General features: G+C 47.1%; 3 protein-coding genes across 14 annotated transcripts in view; 1 reads left to right on the top strand and 2 right to left on the bottom strand.

The window, feature by feature from the left end:
* The first annotated feature begins 212 nt into the window (after window positions 1–212).
* On the top strand, window positions 213–7,122 carry pcsk1nl (proprotein convertase subtilisin/kexin type 1 inhibitor, like). The gene is made up of 5 exons (XM_037102760.1): window positions 213–396; window positions 5,713–5,968; window positions 6,095–6,341; window positions 6,419–6,526; window positions 6,639–7,122. The coding sequence occupies exons 1-5, from the start codon at window positions 295–297 to the stop codon at window positions 7,033–7,035; spliced, it is 1,110 nt and encodes a 369-aa protein (XP_036958655.1). The 5' UTR covers window positions 213–294; the 3' UTR covers window positions 7,036–7,122.
* Window positions 7,123–8,562: 1,440 nt separating this feature from the next.
* On the bottom strand, window positions 8,563–14,932 carry lhfpl4b (LHFPL tetraspan subfamily member 4b). Of its 7 annotated transcripts, none has more exons than XR_005076281.1 (10): window positions 14,812–14,932; window positions 14,277–14,497; window positions 13,719–13,923; window positions 13,458–13,537; window positions 13,185–13,332; window positions 12,857–12,894; window positions 11,503–12,773; window positions 10,589–10,783; window positions 10,197–10,273; window positions 8,563–10,107 (listed from the first exon to the last, which is right to left on the bottom strand). XR_005076281.1 is itself a non-coding variant. In XM_037105479.1 (7 exons), exons 2-6 carry the CDS (start codon window positions 14,493–14,495, stop codon window positions 12,866–12,868), a joined length of 681 nt encoding a protein of 226 aa, XP_036961374.1. In that variant the 5' UTR covers window positions 14,496–14,497; window positions 14,812–14,932; the 3' UTR covers window positions 11,302–12,773; window positions 12,857–12,865. The 7 variants fall into 7 exon arrangements, 1 of the variants encoding a protein (XP_036961374.1); XR_005076279.1 differs by having other exon boundaries at window positions 10,700–10,783; XR_005076277.1 differs by having other exon boundaries at window positions 10,197–10,783.
* Window positions 14,933–16,519: 1,587 nt separating this feature from the next.
* The window catches only part of hdac6 (histone deacetylase 6), a 25,405-nt gene continuing 22,193 nt past the window's right edge, over window positions 16,520–19,731 (bottom strand). For all 6 annotated transcript variants that reach the window (XM_037104694.1, XM_037104691.1, XM_037104693.1 and 3 more), the window contains one exon: window positions 16,520–16,689. In XM_037104694.1, coding sequence (XP_036960589.1) covers window positions 16,621–16,689 — 69 coding nt within the window. In that variant the 3' untranslated portion in view covers window positions 16,520–16,620. The remainder of the gene's footprint in view (window positions 16,690–19,731) is intronic.

Here is a 19,731-nt window from a genome sequence, read left to right as displayed (position 1 = left end):
CAGGATGAATCCTCTCTCCTCCCTGCTCACTCCTCGTTTCCTTTCTCCTCCCTCTTCACTCCTCGTTTCCTCTCTCCTCCCTCTTCACTCCTCGTTTCCTCTCCTCACCCCATCTCTCCTGCCTATGCTTCCTCCTTCGAACTCACGACTCCTCTTTCTCTCGTTACTTGCGTCCTTGTCTCCCTCCCCTCCCCCCGTCTTCTCACTCAATATCTCCTCCCCCCTCAGTGCTGATCTATCTGATAGGTCTCTCCTCCCCGTCATCACCCTCCTCCTCCTCCTCCTCCTCCTCGGATGACTCTGCGCTGCAGCCTCAGTCGGTGTGTGTGTTCAGTCAGCAGCATGGCGTCTGTCGTCCTCCTGCTGCTCAGCACCGCTCTGCTCCACGGCGCCCAGGTAAGGACGAGCAAGAGAGAGAGAGAGAGAGGCTGTGTACATGTGTGTTGTATGTGCTGATTTATTGTCACGGTAACCAGATTGTGACGCAGAGTGATGTCACTGCTGTTTATCTTCTGTGTGTGTGTGTTCTGGTTTACATCTGATGTATTAATTATAGAATTATTGATGAGGTTAATTTCTCAGAGAAAAATGGAGGTTAAGACTGTGTGTGTGTGTGTGTGTGTGTGTGTGTGCACATGTGTGTGTGTGTGTGCGTGTGTGGAGGCTGCCGCTGTGATGGGAGGAACATTTCATTTCAAATCCTGTCACCATAGCGACTAGAGACAGTAACCCATGGCAACAGGGCCGTAGGTCTCCTGAAACCTGAAGGCTGCGTGTGTGTGAGATCTTGTTTGTCATCGTTGTGAGGACCAGTGTGAGTTACAGACACACGAGGACACACGAGGACACACGAGGACACACGAGGACTGCCAGATGGAGACTCTTCGTTTAACTTCAACATAAACAACAAAGACTCTCAGTCTGTCAGAGACCTGCAGCCCACCTCTTCTTAAAGGAACAGTTCGCTCAGTCCTCCTCTCCTCCTCCTGATGATGTAAAGTCCTCCTCTCTGAGATCAGATCACAGTTGGCTTCACTTCTGCTCTGGATCATCACTGATTCTTCTTCTACTGGTGCTTTTTTAAGGATATAAGTTTTACTTGTATTACAGCTCAGACTCAATCACAGAAACAGAAATAGATTCTCTCTCTTAACAAACCCGATCAAATTACTGGAGACAGGAACATCTCGTCAGGCTGCCATGGCAACATGTCTCTCTGAGGACACACACACACACACACACACACACACACACACACACACACACACACTTCAGTTCAGAGGCTTCAGTTCACAGCCATGATTAAAAGGCTGCGTTGGAAATGTCACGACCTGAACTGAGGACCACAAGTGACTTGCAGAGCACAGAACACAGTTCGTTTGGTTCTGATGTTCAGAACATTCTGCTGTCAGGTTCTGTCCAAACACTTTGATGATTTTGTTTCTTGTTTTGTTTCTGAACGAGAAAAAAGGACAACAAATCAATATTTTAATGATTGTTTAATCTGTCACCTGTCTGGATCCTTAAAAGTGAGTTGCAGGCAGTAAAAGCAGAAATAAAAACAACACGGTGGCGATTCATTCTGAGATCGACCAAATGAAAACCACAATCCAGGACATGGAGACCGGAATGTCAGCATGGTCAGACGAGGAAGTGACTCTGCAGACTATGGTAAATACCCTAAAGACGGGATGGCAGAGCTCCGGGACAAATGCTGGGACATGGAAGCAAGAATACATCAGAATAATTGGGGTGCCTGAGACGACTGGATTGAGCTCCATGATATCGGTCTCAAAGCAATAAGTACTACAGATGGATAAAGACGTGCTCATTGACCGTTCAGTCTGGCTCCAAGGAAACCCGGTGAGAAACCACGAGTAATAGCAGCCAAACTCCACTACGAGGTGCTGAGGCGGGCGTGCACCCGTGCTCTGCTTCGATACAACGGGGAGACGGTTGCTATTTTTTAAAAGACTTCTTTCCTCTGTAACTAAGGACATCCCATCAACACGGCAGGCTGAATATCTCTCCAAGTCTACATAAGGATGTTACAAACATGGGGAAAAAAATGGCTGAATACTCGCTCATCAGCTACAACAAAGAACTGCCGTCAGACTATACCTGCAAGCAGTGACGAACAGGGTTTTAAGTCTACAGAAAATTAACCCATGTTTTCAAAATTTCTACCAATCATTATACACATCAGGAATTTTCAACAATACCCTCCACAATGGAGGAATTTTTCAGCCCCCTGCATGTTCCATCTGTAGACCCAAACATAGCTGATATGTGGGAGAAGGACCTCTCGGCCCAGGAGACAATATCTGCAATCAGATCTGTGCAAAGCAGCAATTCCCCAGGGCTGGACGGCTATCCAACGGATTTTTTAAAAAAATTCTCAGACCAACTTGCCCTCTTACTACTGTCAGTGTTTGAAGAATCACTTTCACTTAAGACCTTACCTCCGACCATGCGCCGAGCAGTTATCTCTGTAATTCTCAAAAAAGGACAAAACCCTTTGGGGGGCAATTAATTTCGCTCAGTTTCTCTCCTGAACACTGATGCAAAAATCCTTACTCTTTTTTCAATATTAGACGCCTTTTTAACATCCTTCTCCACCTGGCGTGTCAGAGGAAGTCCTCTCACTGGATGCTGAGAAGCCGTTTGACCGGGTCGAGTGGGTCTTTTCAGCACACTGGAGAGATTTGGATTCGGCCATAAGTTCATATCATGGATCAGACTTTTATATACATCTCCAACAGCTGCTGTTCATACTAATAATAATCAGTTCCCTTTTGTCGAGCTTGTCTGATGTCTCATGTCACCGCTCCTTTTTGCAGTTGTAATGGAGCCACTGGCTCCAGCTCTGAGGCAAAATGCTGATACCAAAGGAATTCAAGGAGCAGAGGAAGAGCATATAGTCTCGCTTTACGCCGACGACATGCTACTATATACATCACAACCCCTTTAAAGTCTTCCTAAGCTAATGGTCTCGCTAACAGAATTTAGCAAATTATCCGGCTCCAGGGTTAATATTCAGAAAAGCCAGCTGATGTCTGTTGGCACTAGTAATAGAGAGACATCCTTAAATTCACTTCCCTTTAAAATTAGCCCTAAAAAAAGTAAATACCTCAGCATATGTATTACAGATAAACATAAAGATCTTTATGCTGCTAACTATCAGCCCTTGCTATCTAATTTAAATCAAGACATCGAGATATGATGTCACTGTCCGACCTGTATATTGACAGTAATTTTGTCTCATTTGAACAGTTGGTACAAAGATATCATATTCCCAAATCATACTTTTATAGATACTTGCAGCTTCAGAATTTTGCATTCTCAAACTTAAAATGTTTTCCCTCATGTCCTCCAACTAGCCTGTTAGACTAAATTTTTAATTGTAAACTAGTAAGAAAACGAACTATTAGCACAATATACAAAATACTGTACTCTCATAACTTGACACCTATAGACCTCCTCAAAAATAAATGGGAGACTGATCTGAATGAAACAATCACAGATGACACCTGGCACAAAATAATACAGGGAATTTTCTCTTCTTCCATTTGCCGCAGACACGTTGTTATTCAGTTCAAAATCGTACAGTGTGTGTTGAAGATATGGAGGCCGATAACTTAGCACTGTAAACCCCTGATGCTGTTGTTGATTTGAATGATTCTACCTTGTTATGTGGTGTGAACTTTAAAAGCCTTCTCTTTTTGCTTTTTATTGAAATGCTGTGATTGGAGACGAAACAGCAAAAAATAATGTAGCTTTCAATGTCCAAGTGTTCAAAGGTGAGCAAACAGAAGTGAGAGAGCATCGTTCAGCAAGTTAGTGAGAGAGATGTGCAGAAACTGAGTGGGATGGGTAATTATTGGATGTAAAAGTGAATAACAGCAAACAAGCAAAGTTATTTTGTGATCTTAATGTAGTTTTGTTTGTGCAGAGTTCTCAGTAAAATGTAATGTATTTGCTCCCAAAGTATCATTTGTTTGTGGGCCACCTAATATAGTTCTTTCTCAAGTATGTTGTTGTGGAGAAAAAATTTGTCTGTGTATTATGGTAAATCATACTTTTTACATTGGGGCATTCTGGTGTCATGCTGTTCCCAACAAACCCTGTGAGAGTCGCTGGGCAAAACAGCCATTGTAGAAGTTTGTCAACCTGCTTTACGGAGGTTGTGAACCAAGTGAGAGTCCTGAATAAAGAGGCTTTTGTAATGTGTCTCTTCTGTTTGAGACATGCTAACTGACAGTGGACTCCACCCCAGCTTTTTTTTCACTACTTTGTCATTTTTGTGTGATTTTTGACTAAATGGACAATAACTGACTTCCTGTTGGGTTTAGGTGTTTGGTCCAATAGGATTTTTTGTGTATCTGGTCACGATGTACGTACTCATTGTGGACATATGCAACAGTTCCCAATTTCATAACTTTGGTATGTTTTTGAAAGAGGTCCACAGATGCTATATGCAAATTTTTGTGCACATTGGTCAAATGAACTATGAGGAGTTCGAAAACCACATTTCGCAATTTTGCTGACAAAAGAATATCAACAGAAATGGGTGTGGCCTATATCAGCCAACTCAGCTCAATTCAGGGAACGTGCGAATATGAAGTTTCAAAACACGTTTGACCTGATTATAGCACCACCTGCTGGTGGACACATGTCATTTTTGGTGTGTGAGCTACTGGCACTTGTTCTGACCTCAGACAGATGAAGCTCTCTGTTGTTCCCTAAAACACAATGAAATGTAAAAGATGTTTGTGTTACGTCAAAGAGACAAAAGAGATCTAGTCAGTAATCATAAACTTCGCTCTTTATTGATTTCAAACGTTTAACTAGACTTTATGGTTTTACAGTCTGAAATAAAGCAGCCTGATCTGAATCTGTTCATCTTGGTCCATTTATCTACATTGAGTAAAAATAGTCTCTAACATCTCCACAGTCACAATAAGATATAAAATATAAGTCTGAATGTCTAACGTTTGAAAGTGAAGATTTTTAAGGCTTTTCTTCCAAAAGCATCAAACTGAGCATTACCAACGTATTTTACCTTGAAGTTTAACATATCTGGTATTGGATTTTCAAATGAGTAAAAACCAAGTATAAACCCAACACGTACATTTAAGTGTGAGATCTGCGCCACTTGAGGTCGCCATTTTCTTCTTTTTTTCTTCTTTTTTGGGCATTCATAGAAGGCTTGTAGTGGTGCGTCCTCCAGAAAGAGGTAACAGAAGGCTGCATGTGAAGGAGCCTTTGAACTGAGACAGTCTTCACACTGTCACTGTGAGGTAACTGTCCTTCAAATGCTCCTCCGAAGGATGCAGCTCCTGAACTGGGACGCAGCCTTCCTGTGTGCTCAGCTCGCTGTCACTCAGCTGAAGAGGTCTGCCTGAACTTTCATCACCTTCTTCTTCTTCTTCTTCTGTCGCACATTGTTCAGTAACCCTTCTAATCAGTGGCGGACTGGTGACCCACTGGAGCTCTGAGTATTTGTATTGTAATTGCAATTGTAAGGTCCATGTGTCTCTGTTGGACCCGTCCTCAGCTTCCTGTTTGAAAATGACTTCCTGTCGCGTTCAGCATGACCACAGATTCAACCAATCACAGACGACTTAGTGAACTTTAACTTTATTTCTTCTGATGAGGAATGATCTGATGAAGCTCACCTTACCTCTGACCTTTGATCTCTCTCTCTCTCAGTCTCTGCCAGCAGCTCGCGGTGGTGGGCGTGGCCTGGATGTATCCGTGGGCGGGGTCAGACGCCAGCGCAGGGACCTCCGTAACCTGCTGCCTTATGAGGACCAGATGATGTCATATCCCACCACTCAGGGAGGGGGCGGGGTCAATGACCTATACTACCAATCAGACGACTGGAGGGGGCGGGGTTTGGATCAGGCCCTGCAGCGATTGGTGGAGAGGGACCAGAGACGGGAGCAGGAAGAACACCAGCGAGAAGGTTTGATTTACTCGACGGAGCCTGTCGCAGCTTTGTATAAAATTACTTTCAGGTTTTTGTCAACATGTTTGGACTTTTACTGATATTTTATATTTTTATACACTGTAACTGTCGTTTACTTCACAGCCTACCTGGCTGCTCTGCTCCGCCTCCTGAACGAGGCTGAGAGCGCGGGATTGGTCAGACCAGGGGATGTGGAGTTGGTGGAGGAAGAGGAGGAGGATGAGGAGGATGATCAGGGGCCACCGGGAGACTTCCAAGGCCCCGCCCCTCCAGACTACGATGAGACGGGCCGGGGCCTGAACATGGGGCGGCCCCGGGCCGCCTGGTGGGGCCTCCTGGAGCCGCAGCTGGCTCAGGCCCTGCTGAACAGGTGAGCACACCTTCTTCTTCGTGTTTAGATCGGAGTGAAGGAGTTATTAAAAATAAGCTGTGACCTGTGATTGTCAGGATGGAGCCTCAGGTGGCTCAGACGCTGATGCAGAGAGCGAGACAGGCTGGACGGGTGTACTCAGGACCGACCCGAGGAGGAGACAGAGGAGACGAGGAAGCTATGAGGTGATCCAACGTCCACACACACCGTCACGCACACCAAACTGTCCCAATTTAAAATGTCTCTGCGCCTCCTCTTCCTCCTCTTCCTCCTCCTCTTTCCTCTCTTCTCCTCCAGGCGTCTGGTTGCTAGGTTACTGTCCAGCATCGGCCCTAACAACGCTCTGGTGATGTCCTCTGGTCACCGAGCTAGGAGGGACCTGCCTGTCACACCTGTTAGCTCCGCCCACAGGAGAACCCGCCGCTCCCTTGACGACATGACTCCTCCATTGCCTAGCAACGACCCCCCTCTGCTCCGAGTGAAGAGGCTGGAGGGGGAGGAGGAGGAGGAGGAGGAGGAGGAGGAGGAAAAGCTCCAGGCCCCTGCTGCTGAGCTGCAGAGGATGAAACGCATCAATACCATGGCTGCCATGGAAGAACTGAATCATGGGAGTCGTAGGCGCCGGAGGAGAGCTGTCCTGGACTACGACCCCCAAATACTGATTGATCAGATAGTGGAGTACATAAGGGAGTAAGAGCAGGGGAGAGGAGAGGAGAGGAGAGGAGAGGAGAGGAGGAGGAGGAAGAGGAGGAGAGGAGAGGAGGAGAGGAGGAGGAGGAGGAGGAAGAGGAGGAGAGGAGAGGAGGAGAGGAGGAGGAGGAGGAGGAGAGGAGGAGAGGAGAGGAGGAGAGGAGAGGAGGAGGAGGGAGGAGGAGAGGAGAGGAGGAGGAGGAAGAGGAGGAGAGGAGAGGAGGAGAGGAGGAGGAGGAAGGGGAGGAGGAGGAGAGGAGGAGGAGGAAGAGGAGGAGACGAGAGGAGGAGAGGAGAGGAGGAGGGGAGGAGGAGAGGAGAGGAGGAAGAGGAGGAGAGGAGAGGAGGAGGAGGAGGAGGAAGAGGAGGAGAGGAGAGGAGAGAGGAGGAGGAGGAGAGGAGGAGAGGAGAGGAGGAGGAGGAAGAGGAGGAGAGAGAGGAGGAGAGGGAGAGGAGGGGGAGGAGGAGGGAGAGGAGGAGGAGAGGAGAGGAGGAGAGAGAGGAGGAGGGAGGAGAGAGGAGAGGAGGAGGAGGAGGAGGAGGAGGGAGGAGGAGAGGAGAGGAGGAGGAGGAGGAGGGAGGAGAGGAGGAGAGGAGAGGAGGAGAGAGAGGAGGAAGGAGGAGGAGGAGGAGAGGAGGGAGGAGGGAGGAAGAGGAGGAGAGGAGAGGAGGAGAGGAGGAGGAGGAGGAGAGGAGAGGGAGGAGGAAGAGGAGGAGAGGAGAGGAGGAGGAGAGAGAGGAGGAGGGAGGAGGAGAGGAGAGGAGGAGGAGGAGGAGGGAGGAGAGGAGGAGGAGGAGGAGGAAGAGGAGGAGAGGAGAGGAGAGGAGGAGGAGAGGAGAGGAGGAGGAGAGGAGAGGAGGAGGAGGAAGAGGAGGAGAGGAGAGGAGGAGAGGAGAGGAGGAGGAGGGGAGGAGGAGAGGAGAGGAGGAGGAGGAAGAGGAGGAGAGGAGAGGAGGAGAGGAGGAGGGGAGGAGGAGAGGAGAGGAGAGGAGGAGGAGGAAGAGGAGGAGAGGAGAGGAGGAGAGGAGAGGAGAAGAGGAGGAGAGGAGAGGAGGGGGAGGGGAGGAGGAGAGGAGAGGAGGAGGAGGAGGAAGAGGAGGAGAGGAGAGGAGGAGGAGGAGGAGGAGAGGAGGAGGAGGAAGGGGAGGAGAGGAGGAGAGGAGGAGGAAGGGGAGGAGGAGGAGGAGAGGAGAGGAGGAGGAGGAAGAGGAGGAGGAGAGGAGAGGAGGAGAGGAGAGGAGGAGGAGGGGAGGAGGAGAGGGAGGAGGAGGAGGAGGAGGAGGAGAGGAGAGGAGGAGAGGAGAGGAGGAGAGGAGGAGGAGGAAGGGGAGGAGAGGAGAGGAGGAGAGGAGAGGAGGAGGAGAGGAGGGGAGGAGGAGGAGGAAGGGGAGGAGAGGAGAGGAGGAGAGGAGGGGAGGAGGAGGAGGAGAGGAGAGGAGGAGGAGAGGAGGGGAGGAGGAGGAGGTGTATTCTGTGTTTTGGGATGATTTTTTTTTTACTTCCTGTCTTGTTTCTTTGTGCTTTTGCTGCTTTTGGTGAAAATGCTTCTGCTCAGTCCTTTGTTGCTGAAAAGACGTGAAGACGTGATGAAGACGTGATGAAGAGACACTTCAGTCTACGAAAACCTTCACATTTCCTGGACAGAACAACATAATGTATCTGAGTATTAAATTATTATTCATCATAACAAATAATATTTATGAATATTAATTCTGTAAACTGAGTGTGTGTCTCCAACACCACAGTACCCACAATCCTTAGCAGTGCTTTAGTTCCCTTTTGATTCAGTTCTTAAAGATCAACCTGTAACTTCACCCAGCTGAAAGCTACCCGGCAACAGAGTCTGGAGCTCTCTGATTGGTTGTTTGGGACAGTGATGGCTTCTGGGACTTGAAGTCAAAATGTTAAAGGTTTATTATCAAAAGCAGCTTCACACTGACCCCTCCCTCCGCACTGACCCCTCCCTCCACACTGACTCCTCCCCCTGCATTGACTCCTCCCTCTGTACTGACTCCTCCCTCTGCACTGACTCCTCCCTCCCTCTGTCCGTCAGTCAGTGTGAATGCGTCTCTGGAAAAGACAGACGGACAGACAGTAACCTTGGCAACAGCTCATCAGCTCTGTGATTGGCTCGTTCCTGTTGTGTTCATGTGGTTCAGCTTGTGTGCAGCAGCTCTGTCAGTGTGTCTTTATTTCTGTCTCACTCTAAATTAAAGTCTATATCACCTCCGTCTGCCGTCTTTCATTTATGATGAGAAGCTTCTGATCTGCAGACGATGAGCAGATCAATTTGATCATTCAGACGTGTAGAACGACAGAATTGGCTGTTGAATCTGCTGTGGACGGGATGTGAAGCTCCTGATGACGGGGCGCCGACTGTAAAGTTGCGCATGCTAAAATAAACAGCAACAAACCACATTTACTTTTGACCAGATTTACAGCAATATTTGTGAATATTTCTAAAACTTAAATTTAAACTAAATGTTAAATCTAAACTAAGTATTAAATGCTAAATCTCAATGACAAATTTAAATGTTAAATCTAAATCTAAATGTTAAATCTAAATCTAAATTGTAAATCTAAGTGTCACAGGTGAAACAAAATATTTAGCTAATATGCAAATTCACACTGTCATCCGAAGTACCAAAACAAAAGGACATTGTGCGAGGAAGCCCTGTCGGCAGTTTTTTTCAGGTAGCCAGACGGAGAGATCTCCACTGACAGGTACAGCATCCACCACAGAGCCTATATATATGTATATATACACCTTTTTCTGGCGTTATTGACAGGGCAGCTGAAGAGTGTGACAGGAAACAGGGTAGGAGGGGGAGTGACGCACAGCAGGGGGACCCGGGCCGGGAGTCGAACCCGGGTCCAAGGACTCCAGGACTCAAACGCAGACTAGGGTTGATGTTTTGAACACAAGAGAATTTATTGAGAAAAGCACAAAAACTGGTTGAGGTTGGCGTGACCGGTGTTTTCGTGGCGTCTGCGAGTGGAGGTGGTGTTCAGGCTCCAGGGCTCAAGGTCAGCTGTGCTGGCTGGCGGACCGGGTCCAGGCTCAGGACTGGTGGTCTGAGGTGAAACAGGGAGAACAAGATTTAGCAAGATAATTAACACAAGTGTTAGTTCAGAGTGTTAGTTCAGGCTGGCGTTTCTTGCACAAACTGATTCAACGGTCAGGCGGGGTCTGGAAGGTCGGTCCGAGTACATGTAGGCGAGTTGGTTGCAGGATGATGAGCTGCAGGTGCGATCACACAGCAAGCAGCCCAAAAGAGAACAAAAGAAATCATTCACACACAAACTGAGCAGGAGATTTAGATTTAACATTGACATCATATTTTTTACAAGAAAAGTACATTTCACAAATCTCACAAATATTGCTGTAAATCTTATCAACAGTAACATGAAAACAATCAAAAACATTTTTTAAATGTGTTTTGTTGCTAAACATGGCAAAAAGTTGCTGTTTATTTTAGTGTGGCCAACTTTACAATTGATGCCCCAAACCTGACAGCCTCTACACAACCTTCAGCTGCTGACACACAGGACTCACCTGGTCAGGTAACTTCATCAGGTAAATGAAGGTAATCTGATTACATGACATAACGAGCTGTTTAAACACATAGCTGTACCAGGTACATCTATGAGCAGGTAAATAGCTCACCTGGCCACACTCATCAGTTTCACCATGAGCAGGTGAGGTCACCTGGTCACATGACCTACTCTGTCTCTGACTGTCTCATTGAATCTGTGAGTCATAAAAACACACAAACATAATATAAACATAAATATTGTTTATGTTTATGTTCCTGTACAGTTTGTATGCACTGACATGCATGATACATTCTGTAAAGACAACAACAACAACCTGCTCACAAACATTGTTCTATAAAATGATCCTACTACAAAATCAGTCACTTCGCTGTACGGAGAAAATCACTTGTCACTTTATTCAATCGCAATCTTATTGTGTACTTTCTTTTCAGTTTTATGCTGCTCACGGTTGGATTGCATTCTGTGTACTTAGTAACTAGTTTATTTATTACTTTACCATTATTTATTACTTTTGTATTCCTTTCTCACTTTGTTTTACTACTGTTGCAAGACAATTTCCCTCAGGATAAATAAAGTCTTCTTGAATCTTGAATCTTGAATCTTGAGACACATCAGGGACACATCATGCCAAATGCTGGGCTTCACATTAATTCCCAGTAACTATGCCAACGTGTTTTCATTCATAAATGCTGACGTTAACGATGCTTTCAATCAGTTATATCAATTATTTATTAATTAAACATTTCAATGAACCCCAACACTTTGACAAACGTCCTGTAAATATTTCCACATGATGTCAGAGATCCTCAGAGTCCACCTGTGTGTCAACACACTGCTCAGGTCACTAAGGTGTGTTTAATATTAGTGGGAACATTTGGATTGACTGTTTACATCTGGAAATGTAAAAATCACCATATTTGGAGATATGTGGTTTGAACTGGACAGTGATGTTAGGATGTTGATGAAAGGCGGTCAGAGGTCAAAGGTCATGCTGACAGGAAACTGAGTTCAGCTGGATCCTCTTGTTCTGCAGCTGATCAGAATCAGAATCACTAATGTACTTTTACACTGATGACATCAGAACATTGTCTGTTTTCTTAACTTGACATTTGCTGTGTTTTTCCTAGCTTAGCACAAGGCTAGCTAACTGGTATATCCATTCTGTTGTCAGCTGGGTTCTAACTTCACTGGAAAGCTAATTCTAAGATAGTCCATTTTAGAAGCTATACATAAGCTAATCTGATACTTATAAGCTACTAACACTCAAGCATACTGTGAGATAACTACACCTAAGCTAACTTTTAGCAGACTTGACCTGAAGCTAACTCTGCGAGTACCTACCCGCTAAATCTGAGCTACACCTCAAACTAATTCTAGTATAACTAGACTTGAAGATAACTGGACCCAGGTGCTACCTGAAGCTGAGCGAACCTGATCCAGATGCTAATTAGCTCTAAAAGGAATTCTAGACCTAAACATCAAATGTCACAGAAGCAAACTGGACTTGAGACTAACTCTGAGCTAACTGAGCGTAGCCAACACAATATGACATGTGATCAGACAGGTTTTCAGCCTGGCTGATGATCTCTTTGTGCTAAGCTAGGCTAAACACAGAGATGAGACTAACACATGTAACGCTGAGAAGACAACCAACTAGAAAATTTCTTTCCAACAAACAAACAGCACAGTAAGGACCAGTCCAGTCATATGACAGAACCTCACTATGTTACAGTGCTGGAGCTGCAGAGAGACTGTGACCTGTGTAGACCTGCACAGACCAGCACAGACCAGCACAGACCTGCACAGACCAGCACAGACCAGCACAGACCTGCACAGACCAGCACAGACCAGCACAGACCAGCACAGACCAGCACAGACCTGCACAGACCTGCACAGACCAGCACAGACCAGCACAGAGGGACAAAATGAAACAGACAGCAGTCTGTTTCTTAATGCAGAGCTGATAAACATGTCGACATGTCTGAGGTGATCCAACGCGCTCTGAGCTTCACTGTCTCTTGCTTTTCTTTCCTCATTCTTCCTGCTGCTCTTCATCCTCTTCCTCCTCACTGTGACAACATTAAGGTGAATACGGTTGCCCGGAGACCAGGTGATGATGAAAAGAGAGGAGGAGGAAGGCTGCTTCTCCTGCTTCAGTTGATGTTCCTCCTCCTCTGGTGATGCTGGAACAACAAGAAAGGAAACACTGTAAGTCTGAATGAGATCTTGAAGGAACAATTTGACAGTAGAAGAAGAAGAGACTCACCTGGTGTCTCTATGCCGACAGCAGCAGGCCTGTGGTCACTGCACAAACACAGTGTAGTTATTAGTGTCATGTCACTGCTGCGTCACACTAGACTGGACCTGAAGCTAACACTTCGCTAACACGACTCAAAAGCTAAGTCTAGGCTAACGGGACCTAAAAGCCTAAATTAAACCAACTCCAAGCTAACTGTACCTGAAGCTAACTCTAAGCTAACTGTACCTGAGGCTAACTCCAAGCTAACTGTACCTGAAGCTAACTCTACGCTAACTGTTCCTGAAGCTAACTCTATGCTAACTGGGCCCACCAGATGCCCCGACCCCGCCCTCACCCTCTTTGGCGTCTGGCGGCAGCAGGGCGTCCTGTCTGTTGGCGAGGACGAACGCCAATGTAGCCAAGATGGCAGCGTCTAGGACCCCCAGGATGGCCAGGATGTAGGCCCAGTGCACGGAACAGTTACCTGGAGAGAAACTGCCCACCTGGAGACAGAACCACAGGTGACTTGGACCTTTAATACAGGCAGTGAAGTACTTTAAGTGAAGCAAAGTGTCAGAGTACTTCTTCCTCCACTGGTATCACAGACGCTCGTCATATTAACACTCACAGACTCTCCACACAGAGTTCTCATCTCTGGACTCTCCCACGAGTCCGGAAACAGAAGACAGGCCAGCGCGAGACAGAAACCTGAGGAGACGGACAGACAGAGAGAAAGACAGGCAGACAGACAGACTATCCAAAAAGGAACCAAATCTCCTTTTTAATCTTCAATCCACTAAAAAAATTATAATAAATAAAAATTAAATGTAAGATTTATGTTTTAAAATCAGCTGCTCTAAAGACCGCATGACCCGGTGACCCGGCTGACCTGCAGTGAGCTGCAGCCACGCACAGATCTTGTAGACGGTCGCAGCGCTGCAGAACCTGAAGAGACAGAGACAGAGGACACTGGTCCAAACCGCCCACAGAGACACTCCCACCAACACTGCCACCGACTGGAAGGACGGCAGAGGAGACAGACTGGACAGACCGCCGCGACAGTCCGGCACCGGCCAGTCCGACTCCACACACACCTGACAACACACACACGCACACTAAGTTTTGATCCATCTGCCAAAGACTAATAAAGAGAACAAATGAACCGATCCATTAGTCCCGGTGTCGGAAGAGCCAGCACGTTGCCATAGTGACAGAGAGGCTCAGAATCAGAACATTTTGTTTATCTGAGGGGGGAAAATCTGCAGAAAGCCAAAAACTATAATGAAAACATCATCAAAATGTTGGAAATGTACATTCTACTAGAAACATGTCTATACATCAGCTCCTGTGGCGGACCCCGCCTCTGTCAACAACAGAGCTAAGCTAAAGCTAACAGGTTATGACATCACCTGAACACACTGATGCTTCTGTCACAGGTGCTCCTCACCTCAAACAGACCCAGGGTGCCGCTGGGCGGGGCCGGTCCCGCCCCCTGGTGGCGGGTGTCTGCGGTGCCGATCCAGGACGGCTGCACCAGGACCACCACCTGGATGATGGCGAAGCAGAGCGAACAGACGGCCCAGAGGACACCGACCGCCCGGGCACTGCGGACAAACTCTGTCTGGTAGAGGCGAGACAGGTCGGCGAGGGCGGGAGACACCGACATGACTGAGAGAGAGAGACACGTTATCTCTGAGGTAAACTCTCCACCTGAGATAAATGTAATGGATTACTGGTGTACAGGTACATTAGATCAGAGGTTCACGTTGCATCAGATGGAAAATGTGACGTAACAGTTTACAATAAACAATAAACATGTGAACGTTTGTCAACAACATCAGTCAGAGCGAGACAGCCAATCAGCATCAAAACACAACACACACACACACACACACACACACACACTGCAGCGATCGACCTCACATCAATGCCCTGTTTGTGTCGCATGTAAAGAGCTGAAACACAAAATACTGGAAACAAACCTGCAGCACGAGGAGCTCGGTGTATCTGTCGGTGTGTGTGTGTGTGTGTGTGTGTGTGTGTGTCTGCAGGATGAGAGGATGCAGCGGGAGGAGAGGATGGAGGGGGGCGGGGGGGGGGGCAGCTCTACAGTCCCGGATGTGGAGCCTCCACAACAATCACATCATTCACACACACACACACACACACACACACACACACACACACATACTTATTTCATTCAAATCACTTCTAGTGTTTAAGATGACGTCATAGCGCCTGCTGCAGGCGGACTGAGGCACCGCAGCAGATTCTGAAGATCAATAAACTAAACGTGATCATTGATCATCAGGAACAAACACACACACACACTGATGATGTTCTGTGACACACAAAGTTTATTTCTGATAAAAACAAAAGAATTTATGACACAAAATGATCGTTTGTGTTACTGAACACTGCATCATCATCATCTTCATCATCATCTTCATCATCATCGTCTTCATCACCTTCATCAACATCTTCATCATCATCTTCATCAACAACTCTTTCACAGTCAAACATTAACACACACAATATTGCACACAGTCCTGCTCTTGTCTCCACCATCTAACAATCTGTAAATCAAACGCACCTCACACACGAACACGTTTGATTGAGTCACTGTGGAAACTTCAAACTGAACCGGGACCAGAACTCAGACGGGTACCGAGCTGTAGTGGTTATTTTCACTGAGCTCTGATTGGATGTTTCCCAGCAGACGTCTTTTAAAGGAGCAGGACAAACATTTAAACCAAAACCTGACATTAATAATCAGACGGCAGGAAACACGATCCTGAAACTGAAATAAAGAAACTTAAGTGATGGAGCTGTTGTTTGTGGGCGTGGCCTCTCTGTGACATCATCACCACTCTGACCTCTTCTTCTGCTCTCAAAAATCAACATCTTTTTGTTCAGTTTGTTTCTGCTGGTGATGATTAAGATGATGATGAAGATGGTGGTGATGAAGATCAGCACCAGTATAAAGTTAAAAATAAGAAAATAAAATCATCACCTCTACTTGTGAGTTTGTTTTTTGGCAGTTGAGGGATACCGTAGAGAGACGTAACTAATTCAACTACGTTTCCCACAAAGCACCACTGCTGCTGGATGCTGTATCCATGAGAAGATCCTCAACAGTCCAATCACATTGAAGCAGGACAGAGAGAAACAGGTCAAACTTCTCCTCAGCTCCTCCTCCTCAGCTCCTCCTCCTCAGCTCCTCCTCTCAGCTCCTCCTCTCAGCTCCTCCTCCTCAGCTTCTCCTCCTCTCAGCTCCTCCTCCTCAGCTCCTCCTCAGCTCCTCCTCTCAGCTCCTCCTCCTCAGCTTCTCCTCCTCTCAGCTCCTCCTCAGCTCCTCCTCCTCAGCTCCTCCTCTCAGCTCCTCCTCCTCAGCTTCTCCTCCTCAGCTCCTCCTCAGCTCCTCCTCTCAGCTCCTCCTCCTCAGCTCCTCCTCAGCTCCTCCTCTCAGCTCCTCCTCCTCAGCTCCTCCTCCTCAGCTCCTCCTCTCAGCTCCTCCTCTCAGCTCCTCCTCCTCAGCTCCTCCTCAGCTCCTCCTCCTCAGCTCCTCCTCAGCTCCTCCTCTCAGCTCCTCCTCCTCAGCTCCTCCTCAGCTCCTCCTCTCAGCTCCTCCTCCTCAGCTCCTCCTCCTCAGCTCCTCCTCTCAGCTCCTCCTCAGCTCCTCCTCTCAGCTCCTCCTCTCAGCTCCTCCTCAGCTCCTCCTCCTCAGCTCCTCCTCTCAGCTCCTCCTCCTCAGCTCCTCCTCTCAGCTCCTCCTCCTCAGCTTCTCCTCCTCAGCTCCATGGAGGGACCTCCTCTCCAAACTTGGCCCAGTGAGCAGAGTTCTTGGCCTGGAACAGCGTCTGAGGAGAAACAAGAGTTCAGTTTGTTATCGAGGATCAAACTTCACTTCTGTTTATTTAAACTTTCACATTTTTATATTTTAGGGTCATCAAACTTTAAACAGGAAGTTGTTGTAACTCAAACTTGACAGGAGGTGCGTCGGGCTCATAGCCAGTTTTCTTAGTGGCCCAGCCGTGCAGGTCAGTGATGTCAACCTCTGAGACGTGATCCATTCGGTCCAATTACACGTGTAGAAGAGCCGCGCCATTAAATTATTTCATCCTCATTCAAGTTAGTCGGGTGCTAAACAGGAAGTTAGCCAGCCTGGGCAGCAGTAGTCTCTAGTGCCTACGCTCTGTAGGCCGCACAATGTGAAAGTTATGTGGAAGAACCCAGAAGAACCGGGCCGGAGCAACCAGGAGTCGAGCGTTTACACGTAACTGAGCAGCTGTCACAGGAATGAACGGGGCTCCGCCTCCAACGCTGCGTCCAGTGGCGTCAGGTGATCAGAGTCTGAGCCTGGAGACGTGACAGCAGGGGGTCACTGGGCCACCTGAGGTGTTTTCATGGAGCGGCTTCTCCTCCTTTACCTGAACCGCAGGTGTCGCCAAAACGCTCAAAAACCACCCTCAACAAACGAAAGCACGGTCAAAGGAGGTCAAATCTAAGTGAATGGCGTCCAATCTATGAGAGTAGATACGACGGCTCGACCAACGCAAGGCACAACACCTCCTCAGGAGGTGGCCTCACCCACCCACCCACTGACGTCAGTCACAGCTGATATCCTCTCCATCCTCCTTAAGACAAGACATGTCCTCTGTGATCAGAGAGGAGCTGGAGAATGCCCTGGCAGACCATTCTGAGTCACTAAACAGGGAAATAACAGCCGTGAGAACAGAAATGACTAACAATACAACGGCGGTCCGCGCAGAGATCGACCACGTTAGAGCTGATAAAAGCTGTCGAAGAGGGACTGTGAACGTGGTCGGATGAGATGTATCAACACAAAACATAGTGACAGGCTTCAACAAACGAGTGGAAAGCTTAAAAGAGAACTGTGAAGACTTGGAGGGGAGAATGAGGAGCGACAAGAGCAGCCGGGATCGAGCTCGCCAGCGGCGCTCTCAAAACTTATCAAGGAAGTTTTACAGATGGACAAAGACGTGGTGGTCGAGCGCTCACACTAGGAGACAAGCCCCACGTCATCATCACCAATTTACACAACAAGGGAGACGCCATGGACATCCTGAGGAAGACCCGGGGCCGCGGCAGACGGCCACACAACGGTAACCAAAGCCAAATTCCTGGACTATATGGCCAGTGTCGCCAGGTCGTGGGCGGCTTTCACAAACATCAGGAAGATACTTCGAGGGGGACTGCTTTGGAATAATTTTCCCACCAGACTCTGCATCTCCCACAACAACGAGGAAAAGGAGTTTTTGGATGCAGCTGAAGACACGGACTATGTGAAGGAAACAGTCATCCCAACAACTGAGGTGGTGAACTGATAGAACGCACCTTTATCCAGCTGAGAGGTGATGATGTTATATGCCAGGTGGGTTCTGCTGAATGCTCCACGCACTCTGTCAGGACGAGAGAAGAGAGACGGGCCTGGACCTCATCTGGACCGCACCTCGTTTCTGCTCTTCTCTCTAAGCACATCTGCGTATCTCGATTTCATATATTTGAGTTATTAATCCCCGTCTCTGCATTTAGCTCACAAAATTATGCAGTTACCATGGTTACTGAGATGTTACGGCACAGATGCTGTTTTGTTTTTGTAATGTTTACTGGGAGGTTCTGTAGGAGCCTGAGGAACTAATGACAGTTGTTCTGCTTGGTTTTATAGTCAAGTAAAGGCGAGCACTCTCAAAGACTGTCCACCCCCCTGCAGGTTCTGACCCGCAGCCGAGGCCGACCAGGACCGTGTCCCTAAACACTGATCAAGCACTAATGCTGGTTGAGTTCTAGTTTTTTCCACCGTTCTGTCCTGTTGGTTCTGTGCAGATCATCTGTTCCCCGGATCCTACTGTGATGATCAGAACAACAGGGACAGTTTTTCTTCCATCCCAGCTCAGATGTTACATGATGAAGGTCACGCTGCTGCTTCCAACTGCGAACATGTTCTTTCCTTTTCTGCTTTATTCTCCTTTTCTATTATGCTAATTATTTATTTTACTATTTTATTTCCTAGTTTTTGTATCATCCTTCCCAACATGCTGTGAAAACACCATCACCTGCACCCAGATACACACAGTTACTGTACAGTTTACTACACCCACGTGTGATTTTCCCCTCTCGCCAGCAAATTCTGTATTTACCCAAATTCTAACACTAAATAATGGGATCACTTCAGGTTAAAAGCTATAATGTCGAGGGGGACCCTCCTCACTCATGGCATCAGTCAGGCAGGAGGAGGGCCGTCTCAGTTCTGATGCACAGACAGGTTCTACTAAAGTCCACAAGGACTCAGTGGAGATTTATTCTGGTAAATGGATCCATTGATGGTACTGAGGTCTTCAGTTCTACTTACAATTAAGGGACTTTTTAACAAAACAGAGAGAGTGGTATAAAGTCCTGGAACTCCAACTGAAGAGTTCTTGGTCAAAATACAAACAGATAACAGGAATAAAAAAGTTATTGTCCACCTGTTATTGTTTCCTACACACTCTGTGGGACACAAACTGGTAACCACACCATGCCCTGAGCTGAAAACATTACAGGAGAATGTATTCATGAAGGATCCAAAGATGGCGATATTGGGAGTTTCACCATTAGGCATCAATGGAAGAGGCAAAAACTTTGTCCAACAAATATTATTAACTGCAGCACTATAATGCATCACGAGTAAGAGGCTTAAACCTGACGCCCAACATATGTGGACGGAGAGGAACAAATAACTTACGCCCTGAGAGGTGGAGCTCCACCATGGCTGTATTAGTTTATATTATTACATTATATTATATATCTGTTCTTCTTTTCTCTCTTTATATACACATCTGTGGTGTTTGAAACATTATAATTAATGCAGCAGACTAAAGTGATTTATTTCTAATTGTCAT

The sequence above is a fragment of the Acanthopagrus latus genome, chromosome 7 (genome assembly GCF_904848185.1).
Source record: "Acanthopagrus latus isolate v.2019 chromosome 7, fAcaLat1.1, whole genome shotgun sequence".
NCBI lineage: Eukaryota > Metazoa > Chordata > Actinopteri > Spariformes > Sparidae > Acanthopagrus > Acanthopagrus latus.
This window is presented reverse-complemented; position numbering and strand designations above follow the sequence as displayed.

Bases quoted from the DNA above. Each gene is read 5' to 3' on its own strand.
- pcsk1nl (XM_037102760.1), top strand. From the start codon at position 295: ATGACTCTGCGCTGCAGCCTCAGTCGGTGTGTGTGTTCAGTCAGCAGC. The intron at 397-5,712 runs GTAAGGACGAGC...TCTCTCTCTCAG, and splicing joins CTCTGCTCCACGGCGCCCAG to TCTCTGCCAGCAGCTCGCGG. The intron at 6,342-6,418 runs GTGAGCACACCT...TGTGATTGTCAG, and splicing joins GCTCAGGCCCTGCTGAACAG to GATGGAGCCTCAGGTGGCTC.
- lhfpl4b (XM_037105479.1), bottom strand. From the start codon at position 14,495: ATGTCGGTGTCTCCCGCCCTCGCCGACCTGTCTCGCCTCTACCAGACA. The intron at 13,924-14,276 runs GTGAGGAGCACC...GTGTGTTGTCAG, and splicing joins GCACCCTGGGTCTGTTTGAG to GTGTGTGTGGAGTCGGACTG. The intron at 12,895-13,184 runs GTGAGGGCGGGG...GTGTTTGTGCAG, and splicing joins GCCGCCAGACGCCAAAGAGG to TGACCACAGGCCTGCTGCTG.